This window comes from Besnoitia besnoiti, chromosome VI, assembly GCF_002563875.1.
Source record: "Besnoitia besnoiti strain Bb-Ger1 chromosome VI, whole genome shotgun sequence".
NCBI lineage: Eukaryota > Apicomplexa > Conoidasida > Eucoccidiorida > Sarcocystidae > Besnoitia > Besnoitia besnoiti.
The window spans coordinates 2,823,791-2,835,054 of NC_042361.1; the positions used below are offsets into that span (position 1 = coordinate 2,823,791).

At 55.4% G+C, this 11,264-nt stretch overlaps 1 protein-coding gene across 1 annotated transcript; it reads right to left on the minus strand.

Annotated features, from left to right (window-relative positions):
• Positions 1-241: 241 nt before the first annotated feature.
• Positions 242-10,476, minus strand: BESB_068090 (filamin repeat-containing protein; the record flags this gene model as incomplete). Its single annotated transcript, XM_029365202.1, has 20 exons — positions 242-585; positions 1,147-1,341; positions 1,846-1,928; positions 2,306-2,493; positions 2,680-2,814; positions 3,144-3,263; positions 3,579-3,628; positions 3,765-3,792; positions 4,154-4,339; positions 4,467-4,549; positions 4,895-4,952; positions 5,462-5,537; positions 5,846-5,892; positions 6,016-6,119; positions 6,662-6,734; positions 7,000-7,272; positions 7,714-7,830; positions 7,956-8,001; positions 8,511-8,556; positions 9,114-10,476. The coding sequence occupies 20 exons, from the start codon at positions 10,474-10,476 to the stop codon at positions 242-244; spliced, it is 3,615 nt and encodes a 1,204-aa protein (XP_029218785.1).
• Positions 10,477-11,264: the final 788 nt, after the last annotated feature.

An 11,264-nucleotide genomic window follows, 5' to 3' on the forward strand; every position in this document is an offset into this window, starting at 1 on the left:
GACTGCGTTTTTTCTGCCGGTATACCGACTTGCGGAGGCAAAACTCCTGTCGTATGACCCGTGTCCTCTAGAGCTGAGAGGCTGCATGACGTCTGCCAGCAGAGCGTGATAACGGCGACTCCGAGGAAATGGATCTTCACAGCGATGTAGCGTCGGCGACGGGGATCAACACCGATTTCTGGGCCCGACCTCCTTTGAGCGCCAGCTCTCCTCACAGCCTGCCGACCCCGGTCGGATCCCCTCACAGGTATCTCGCGGGCGGCGGAGGGAGGGGCGCTCCCGGTCCGGGTATGAAAACTTCTCGTGGGATATCGCCAGGAAAGAACCCTGGGAGTCTCGGGTCGTCAAAGCGCACTTGCAGCTCCCTGCCTGCTTTCTTTTCGGCCTGCTCTTTGGTCCGCGCGTATGGTGCGCGTTGCGGCGAAGGCTTTGCAGGCCTCGCTTTAGGCGTGGCGGGCTCGGGAGGCGAGGAAGGCGGCATCAGGCAAGTCGAAGTCGAAGAGACGTACGTCGCGTTCCCTCCTGCGAGTATTCGGCTCGCGCGAATGCCTCTGGCTCGTGCGCTTTCGACGATTTTCGGTACGCCTAAAAGAACCACCAAGTGACACAAACACGGCGCGGTAAAACCAGCCTCGTCCTACGAGCGAGACAGTGCATTTCCTTGCTCCAGACCCCTCGCTGTGCCTACGATATGAGCATGAATCCTCTGTCAACCCTGTGTCGATCCTCCCACGTGTCTTCGGGCGAGACATTTAACGCTGTCTTCGACACACGGAACAATCGTGAATATATGTGGACAACGATTATTTCTTTTATTTATTGTAATTAAAAAAATGGGAATACTTTGTGAGGCTTCATTTAATTATCGATCTAATGAATTCTTAATAAAAAATTATAAAGTTTTAAACTTTACTTCTGAAAAATATTTAGATAAAATAACACGCGCACAGCAGATCAAGCCACCGGAAGAAACCTACGTTTTCCATTTGTCACTCCCATGCATCGACCAGCAAGCAAACCGCTACGCGCATCGCCGAGCTTCCAGTTTGCCCCCGCTTCAATAGGGAGAGCCACACACCTCGTGATATTGCATTTTTGCAGTTGCTCTCCGCACTAAGCGGGAGATGTAGAGCATAGACCACTCACCGAACTCCGTAGGTGTGAAGGAGAGAAATTCACCGTTGTGGAACCAAGTTGCAGGCCGCGTGGGATCGTCAGGCTTGACAGCGGGAAGCTGCTCCGTCTCGTACACCGGCTCAAGCTCCTTCTCAGTCTGCATTTTTGCCACGTCGGGTTTCTTTTTCGACAGTGCGGGCGTTTCGATCAGCATGCGGCTGAAATCTGCGGCACGGAACGCATGGACGCACACGGAACGCAGCGTGGCTCAGCCTCGACCAGTGCCGTTGCACCGCGTGGCGCGTGTCTGGCTTTATATATATATATATATATATATATATATATATATATATATATATATATATATATATATATACAGGCATGCAGCACTTTATAACTTGGTGCTGCTGGATGCGGGCAACGATGCATATGGCAAGAGACGGCAGATATGAAGATAGAAAGGAAGGAAGACCCGGACACAGACCGCAACGTGAATACTTGGATGTCTCGCCCTGCGGGATCCAACCCTGCTGGCGGTCTGAGCAGGCGACGACGCGGACACACGGTCAAAAACGGAAAGAAAAGGGTAGAGAACACGATGTATCGCAGCGGTAATTCAGGATGTCTCTCCGCCTACGTTAATTATCTCTATCCCGTTGACGACTTTTCTCTCCTAGAGTGTTCGCCAGCTGCCGTCCGTATTCGTCTCACAGGCACGCGTCTCCTCACCTCGTTGCCAAAATCTCGACTTGAACGCTTCCACAGGCTCCCGCTCGCAAGCGGAGAGCATTTCGCGACGAAGGTGTTTCTTGCTGAGACAGAGTCGCACAGAGACCGCAGCAAGTGCAGCCATGCAAATGCGGGCTACGCCTTGTCGCGAAGTATCTGTATACGCGTCCCCAAGGCTGTGCCTGTAGTATGATGCAGACTGAGTCGTCCCGCCCACAATCGTCCTGCCGGCTTAGCCGAACCCGTTCCCTCTCATGCAGGAGTCGGCGGATAGGGGAAGACAGATACGTGCCACGGCGTTAGCAGGGGGCATCCCAAACATCGGACTTGTCAGATATTTCTGACTGACTCGGCATGCTCTAGTCTGTGTGCTCGTATGAGCGGAGCGAGACCGTTTGCGTCCGGGGCACCGGCTGGGGGCCAGAAAGCGAAACTGCTAGCTAGTGGCGCGAGGGCTTACAGGCTAAGTTGCGTTAGACGCAGGATGTATTCAGTGTTTTCCTTGAGCGCTGCCTTCTCCATTCTGGCGGCCTCTCTGCGCTGTTCGATCTCGGTGGCAATGGCAGAGACGTATTTGAGCCTCTCCGTCTTGAAGCGCGACTCTCGGGCTCGCAGTTCTTGCTCTTTCTTCTCCAGCGCTTTGTGGATCTGAAAGAAAAGCGAAGCGCAGGACGGCCGCATAGCGTTTTCAAAACTATGAGGGTGGATCGCGGATCATTAGTACAAAGACTATACGGGACTGGAAGCATATCATCCCCATTAGCTTGTTTTATCCTTGCGGTATTGCACAGGGCACTCAAGTTGCTTGGTTGCGTTGGGCGCTCGACAGCGTACTTCCACAAGGTGTTGACGTCGTTCCTTGTGGAGTGCGCGAATTTCTTCAGGATCGTCAAGTTCAAACGCGACGGGCAGGTAGTCCGCGACGCCGTGCTGAATCGACTTGTAAGTCACATCCATATCTGCTTGGAGCTGAGAAATGCATACAGAAAGGCATAGAGAGGCGTCTCTGTCGTATTTTCTTCCGCACGTCCGCCTAACTGTGAAGACGTGTCCACATGCTGGTGCAGGGAGATCCCCATAGACCGCGAAGCCAGGTCATTTTATGGTAAGCGCGAAAAACGGAGAGGATAGTCTCGTGCAAGATCCGCACTATCTATGAGCAGCTCCATATATCTATAAGAAAAAACACGGAGACCGGGCGGGAATGCAACGGTATTTGCTGCGCGTGGAAGCCAGGCAACTCCGCATCTCGCGCAGATCCGAAAGACAAGTAGCCACGTGTGTGTGGGTCGGCTCACTTTGGCGACCGAGTCAATGTATTGGTTGAGTTGTTCGCGATTCGCCTTCTCGACGAGGTTGTGCAGACTGCCGACGTCGCCGTGAACTTTCAAGTTCTTGAGGACCGCTTGCATGGTGTTCTGCGGACAAAGACAAGGCAGTAAAAAGAGTCTCCCAGTATATCCGCTACGCTCAGGAACGAAACGTACCCTGCGACTGTTACCGGCACTTCATATCCTCGTGAGAGGTGGAAAAACGCCGCGCAAGTTGGTGCATCGAGACGGCGTACGGATAACCAGTCTCCTGTGTGCGTCACAGTTTAGACGCGTTCCTTGGAGGAGCTGAGCAGATTAATGCGAGTAAGGAGCGTAAACCGCTTCTCGGTGCAGTCTCTGTTTCGGACAAGCATGCCCACGAATCAACACGGGAAAGATCAAGCCCTGCACTGTTCTTACGTCGCGACCCAGCAGGGTCTTGGAGTACCGCAGGAGCATTTCCGTCGTCTCTGTAAACAGAAAAACGATACCACGCCGAGCTGTTGAGTCGTCAGCCCTGAGCTCCGCACAGTTGGAGAGTCCGCAAAGCCAAGGCATGAACCGTAAAGCGAATTTCGCTGTTTCCAGCTACAATGGCGGACTCACCTCTGAGATGCTCGCCAGACGTGTCAACCTGAAAAAACAAGTTAGTCACGTGTCACAAACCACGCGATAAAAGGAGGCGACTCAGTGCGTAAAAAAAACATGCAACGAAGCAAACCTGGGAACGCGGGCGGGTAAAGACTACCCGCAACATCTCCTGACCGCGCGAAAAAGGCTGTTTGTTTCAGCCACCTGCAGGATAGGATTTCCAGCGTCGACTGAGTACGTGACGCGTGCCGTAATCGCCCCAGCACGACGCTCGCTTGCCACATCGAAAAAGTGCTTCCTAGGCAAAAGGGTCCCTCTTCGGGCTCGGGCGACCCCGGGGCGTGTGTGCCGCTACCCCCTACTGGTTTGCTGCCCCTCCATGCTTCCAGGTGTTCGCGGCGTACAATGTCTGCGTCGTAGTCCAGCTTCGCCCTCTCCAGGATCTCCTCCGCCTCCTCGACGGAGGGGAAACGCGGGTAGGGACAGATCGGAGGCGGATTCGCGGCCTTGCTCCACCTGCGCTCGAACGTCGCGGCGAGGCGTATCAAACTGTCGGTTGGGTTCACGACGTTGACCAACTCAAACAGCCGCTGCGGTCGACAAGCAGGCACGCACGAAGCAACGCGGATGTCGCTTGGCCTCTCCGCGCGGAGGCTCAGAATCGGCGCTGCAAAAGCGAATCCCGGAGCGCTCCGGCCTGCTGCAGTCGCAACCCACCTCAGGAGGCGTCTCGTCTTCAACAGGCCCCGCCGGGCGAGGACGGAAGGGCGAGCCTTTGATCGGGCGGCCGTGATAAGAGACTGAGCGACAACACCCGCACGGCGAAAGGCGTCGCGAGTGAAGCGCGTCAAACCGCAGATTCAGGGACCAGAACGATACAGAGATGCCGAAGCCGCAGACGCGCTTGAATGAGAAAACGCGAAAGAAAAACTCGCAGCGAAACGCAGCCAAAGCAGGCAATAGGGCGGAGCGAAACGGCTAGCACGGACGGGGGATCAGAAGCCACGACCGGGAGAACATCGCGGGCAGTGGAGAGAAGAGAAGGATACACAGACGGCAGAGACCGGTCAAAAAACGGGTGAAGTGAGGTCCAACAAAGCGACACACACAGAAGGCCCGCGCGGCAGAAAAAGAAGAGAGCTTACTGCTGATTTCAACGAAGTTCCGCTCGGCCCCCTGAGACACGAAGTACTTGACCCAATACTGCACAAGCACGGCAGCCAGCACACACACACACACACACACACACACAGGAGAACGACTATTAATACAGACAAAAACATACATATATATAAGTATATTCACTCGCTTGGGTGCGAAACCGCAGATTTGACTCAGACTACCGACGAGAGCGGCACAGGTCGGTGGACGAGTAACTTGCCCAGCTTGTCTCGCGCAAACCGAATCGTTTCACACAAGCCAGTCACGCCGTCGCTCTGCGCGCCGTCGCAGAAGAACTGAGCGACAGAAAGACGAGGTTCACTACCGGCCTGTCTTCGCTTGCTGCGCAAGTACAATGCTCTACTCGTCTATGGTAGACTGCTAGAATGAGCATGAGCGGATCTTGACGTCTCGTCGCAACGAGACAGGCACGAACGCGCAAAGAATAGAGAGTCAGCACAGAACAAGGAAAAGCGGTCCTGTAGGAAAGCAGGCATCTAGCCAGAATCCGAGTGAAACTAAAACAGAGGAAACCCGGATGAACTGCGTACCTTTCCGTCATGCATGTCCGTTGTTTCGACGATCTTCGCCGCCCCCAGGCCCACCACGGTGAACTTCTCACCTCCTCTGAAGGCCCCGAGAGACAGAAAACCACAAGGAAAGAAACGAATGCAGAGGGAACGACGCAGAGCCACCAGCAGCCAGTCGCCTCGCACGCTGCGGCAACCAGGCCCTGGGAAAAAGACGCAGCGAGGCAGCGCGAAGCGCCGGCGCCCTCAGAAGCGTCCTGTCAGCGCCTACCCTGCGCGAGACTGTTGGATGGGAACCAGCCGAGTCAGCTGCGCAAAATGCAGGCCCTGTGGTCTTGTGGCGTCGATCGGTCGCAAAAAAAGCGAGGCCTCGAAAGGCGTTCGCTCCAGAACCCAGGGGCTTACGTTGTCACGTCGTTGCCGTGAGCATCTTTCGCCTGAATCATAATCTCCTGAGGACGCCAGTGCACAGAAATGCCAGGCGAGACGTGTGTGGAGGCGGCCAGCGCAACCCAACACGCAGTCGACCTGCAAGAGGGCAGCAAAGTCAATGAAGTGTTCACATGCATACTTACGTTGATCCCGCCTCCCAGAGCGAAAACTTGCGTTCCGTCGCCGTATGCCTCGCAGCTGTCCGCTGTTGTGGTTCCCGGTGCGACATTTACTTGGTATGGCGAGCCTGGAAAAAGCGAATAAAGCCAACACGGAGTGGTGAGAATGCACAGAGCAGACCAGTCGCTCGGGCAGCTGTGGAAGGTGTAAACAAAAACTTGCGGGCGTCAGCATGTGGATCGGAGGACCGTATTTACGGGAACGCCCTCTAAATTCATCACACATGCGGATATGCACGTCCTGGTCTACGCGGGCTTTCACAGGCAGCATTTCGTTCACTGCAAACCGCGAGGCCGACGTGAAGCGCAATCGCCTCAGTTCGAGGAAGAAAATCGTCATAAAAACCGTGTATACGAGCGGTAGGCATGTGCCGAGGGGGGGTGTGCAGGGAGAGAGGGAGAGCTGTTGTCGCGAGTTAGACAAGCTGTGCTTCTCAAATCCCATGCGCCGTTGACTTTCCCAATAGCAGTGGCGAATTCAACATAGCCAAACGCGTTCTCTGTGTGGCAGACTCTGTCGCGATGGTCAGACTCGCGCCCCAGGCTATCCCTCGTCACCCGCGCCTCACACTCGCGTCGCTTGACCTCCACAGAAACCCCCTGCGCTTACCTGCAACAGGAATCCGGTCATTTAGGTAAATGTAAATGGCGTGCGGCGTCGCCACGGTGAGGCAGTAGTCTACCTGAGAGAAAAGGCCCGGAAAGCGAATTCAGATGAAGGATCGCGAAAGCCGAAAACAGAGCCAGTACCGTGCAGGGGGCATCTTCAGCTCAGTCTCTCTGGAGCTGACATCAGCGCGACCCACGCGAAAGGACCGAACGCGAACGAGTGCCGCAAGAGGGACAGACAGACGACCAGGAAATGCGGTTTGACGGCGACTGTGAAGCGAGGCGAGGGGTGAGCAGTGCCGCCAGCACCGAGCTTTTCTGGTTGTTTCACGTGCCCACCGTGTAGGTTCCATCTCCACTATCAAATACGTGGCCGTCTTGCGTGTCTTTTTTTCGGCGGTGCACAGATCTCTGGGCTGGCGGAAGATATTGGTTTCTCCGCTCCGCATCAGAGTCGTAGTCCTCCTCCGGGCCGTCATCGTCACCTAGCCGTTTCACCCTTTCCCGCGCGCGGTCAGCTGCAGGGGGCTTTATCTGCTCCACGTACACCGTGAAAACGGCTGTACCGCATCTAATGAACGTCCCGTCGCTCGCGACCGCTTGAATTGTGAACTGCCGACACGCATGCACACAGAAAACCTGAGCTGGTGGCACCTGCCAGGAAACATAAGACACTGACACGTACATTCTCGCCGGGTACGTATGTATGTAGCGGTCGTACCGTCAGAGGCATGCACAACTCGCGCCTGGATAGACAGACGTCGATGCAGGTAACTCGCAACAAACTAGCCAGAAAAATGTGTCCTCAGGGCACAGGGGAACGCTTCTGCACAAGGTAGAATGACTTGTCAACCCGGTCCGCTCCCACACCGCCTAGTCAAGTTTCTGAGGGGAGGGAGCAATTCTCTGCAGTGTATACGTCAGCTGGCAAACTGTGCCGCAAATGTCGCTCCGCATACTCCGTTTCCGCGGGTACAGGAGTGTCTGCCGACGCCTCCCAACACGGGTTCCTTGTGCGATGAACACGCGAAAACTTTCGAGCTCTCTGCTTACCGTCGCCATACGGCCAGCCTCTGCTTGCTCGACGCCCGGTCCAAAGACGCGGCATCGTGTAGGATCGACTTCTGCGCGGAGGTCTCGCGCCGGACGAAATTCGCCGCACTCGAGATCCTGCAGGGAGCGCGAATGGCACGCAGTAACAATGGGGATCAGCAGATTGGCGCGGAAGAGAGCGATGGACAAAGCGAAGAGGGCGGAAGCTGCCTGCTCTTCGCGTCTGGAAAGGGAAGACTTACTTCGTGGAGAGGAGGGAGAAAGAGGTCTGCAGGAGCTTGCCGAGGCCTGTGAACACATAGAACATCCGCGCCAAGTTCTCCGCAGCCGGGGTTCGAACGCAAGCGCTCATATCACACCGGCAGTCGCTATGCGGGGAGCCGCACATGTTCGAGTCCTCTCGCATGTCCCTCTAGAAAAGGCGATTCAGACAGTCGTTGACGAAGCAAAGTGGATGAAAGCTCTAGGGTCCTGAGGCGGTATCGCCTATTACGATGAAGAATTGCGCGCTGCAAAGTGTTATCGGGCAGTCTGCAGCCACCATCCAAAATGGAGGTGAACTTGAGTTGGGCCGGGTTGCTTCTGGTCCGGGCGCGATCCCATCTGGCATACACAGAAGTGCGCTAGCGCCTCGCCATTACAAGAGGAGTTTCCTGCGCCGGGCGGTCAGCGAAGAAAGTACCTCATCCAGAACCAGAGGCGCTGGCGTCACGCACGTGTCTGCTGTAACTGTTCGCGGGGACCTACGAGACCAGTGCTGGTTCGGCTTTCTTGAGGTGTTTGAGTGAAACACTTACTGAACAGTCTCCGGACACTCGGGGTGACTGTATGCGTCCCACATGCCTGGAGGCAAGACAGAAGATCCACTCGTGGTGACAGTAGCCTCCACAATATGTCTGTGTGTACATGCGATGCATGGTATGTATGCTAGGAAAAGATCGGAGTGCAGCTATCGGCAAACTGAAGAGAGGACCTCGTCATAGTGGAGCTCTGCAGCGTCCTCCCCCAGAAGACTTGGGCGAAAGATATAGCGAGCATGCCTTGTTGCCTCCGAAGGACGCGTAAACGCACGGGCAGTGACCGCATCACTTATTTGCTGGCTTCGCTAAGGTGCGCGCCCCCCTTCGCCCCAGCTTGTGCATGCCGCCCCTCGCTCTGCAAGGTTGAGACCATTTAAATGTAAATGGAAGATGTGCACTACAATTACAATGCGACCTACAAAGGTAATACAAAGTGCAACACAAAGAATCGTTTTGAGGTTGCATCAGCTACATAGTATCTTCCGAGTAACCAAAATACTAAATATGATATTGCAGAAAGGGGATTGGCGATGACTGCAGCACCCCAGAAAGGGGGAAAGTGCAGCTTGTGAGACACTCGTCGCGTCTCCAGTTTCTTACCAAGGTACATGCCCTCGTCTGCAGGTGTGAAAACGTCACAGACCAAGGGGACCTCGGAGCGAGAACGTTTTTCCAGATGTGCGAGTGTATCTCGTGCTGCTATGGCCTGGGACCGCTCCCAAGGCAGCAGAGCTCCGGATTTCGCATCTGGGGTATCTGCGTCGGATTGTTTGAGGCCGCTGGTCCGCAGCGACTTGCTCTCGCGCCGTTTCTTGGGCGCAGGAACCTTCGGAGTAGGAATGGACAGAACAGGTAGAACCCGCCCCTCGAGTTCGCGTTCCTGCTCATTCTGCGCGAGCCACCAAGCTTGGTCGTAGGTCTCCTGGGCCGTCTGTGACGCCGAGAAGGACCGGAACTGGACAGAGTTAGCCAGCGGGGAGGCATCTTCCGCTGTAGGCGAGCCTTCGTCGTCAGAACGGGCGTGGACAGAGCCCCCGTTACGCGGAGACAGGACGCTTTCGGGATCGCTTGCTGCCGAAGAGATCGACAACTTGGAGCCGTATAACCCCCGAAACGTAGTCAACTGCATTTGGTCGTGTTTCTTCTGCGGACCGGCCTTCGAATTCAAAGCGCTCTTGGTTCTGGCGGGCCGCCGTTTGCCGTCCTTCCCTCCTGCCGGAGTCTTCTGCTCTGCTAGTGATGGCCCTGGTGACGTCGGGCGGGGCGAAGCTTTTCCCCCAGCAGTCCCTGCGGATCGCGATCCAAACGACTTTAAGTCCTTGCTCCCCCCTGCGGATCGCGATCCAAACGACTTTAAGTCCTTGCTCCCCCCTGCGGATCGCGATCCAAACGACTTTAAGTCCTTGCTCCCCCCTGCGGACCGCGATCCAAACGACTTTAAGTCCTTGCTCCCCCCTGCGGATCGTGATCCAATCGATTTTAAGTCCTTGTTCCCCCCTGCGGCCAGCGTGCCCTCTTTGTTTTCTCTGCCCCGCCCTGAAGGCGTGCCAACTTCAGACGATAGTTTCTTAGGGCGCGAAGATGAGATCCATTCTCTGGAAATCTGGGGAGAAAGCATGCTCGCACGCCCTTGCCCCCGAGGAGAAGCGCTTCGATCTTTACTATGCAGACTGCTGTTGCTACGAGAAGGCTGTATCGACTTGCTAGTGGACAGTTTACGGGATGGATGCTCTACGACCGACTGAGGGGCAATGTGAATCGCCTCTGTCTGGAAATGAGGCGAAAACCTTCTCCGTGGCGACCCTGGCGCTCGGCGCCTCGTATTTGCAGGAGGAGACAACCAGGGCGGCGTGGCCTTAGCAATGTCGTCGTCATCGTGAAGCGAGTCAGCAAAAACAGAATTCGCCAGCGTCGCCTGTCCACGCACAGCCTCAGAGAGGAATGAACCAGATGGAAGGAACATGTTGTGCGGCGACAAATCAGAAGCAATATCATGCCGAGGACTTTGAAGGGCCTCCCAAGGGGAGGCTCGAGGTTTCGGGTCGCCACAACCCGCTGTCTACTGAAAGACTATGCCAGCAGAAGAAGTGCCCCGAGAGAGTCGGGAAGGAGGCACAATCCAAGAAAAGTGAGGCCGGGGAATTGCGCTGCCGAAAGCAAAGTTGGACGAAAGGCACAGCAAAGAAACACCGGGAGAAAAGAACTTCGAGGAAGGTGTTGACGTAGCAGGAAAAAACCTGAAGTCAGATGCACTGGCTGTACACTGCGTAACGAGGACGGGGTAGCGGCTAGAAAGGCAGCAGGCAAATACCGAAGTATGACTGAAGACGGGAAGGAATGACGCTTCGTCGTCTCCGAAATGTTGTGGCGCTCTATCGTCGAGCGACAAAGTGAAGACAGGATCCGTGACTGCCACATTCCAGCTGTGGTATGCTGAGCAGCCCCCGACGAGTGGAAAAACACAAGACACAGTGGCGTGTGGTATCTGGGCTGTCACGAGATTGCTCGGTTTGATTTAAAGAGTAAAAAAAATTCCAGATGAATTTTTCTTCACCGCTCAGGAGCAACTGGGTTATAGTTCCGAGAAAATACTAGACAGTGTCGATGCAGGAGGGCGGGCATGTCGGGAGATGACTGAATGCGCGTGACATCGGTTACCCACCTCTGGCCCGAAATCTACAATTACTAGAGCGGGAGACCTGAAAGTGTGTCTCCCGGTTGCATTGCTGGCGCCAGCCGCGCAGACCAGTC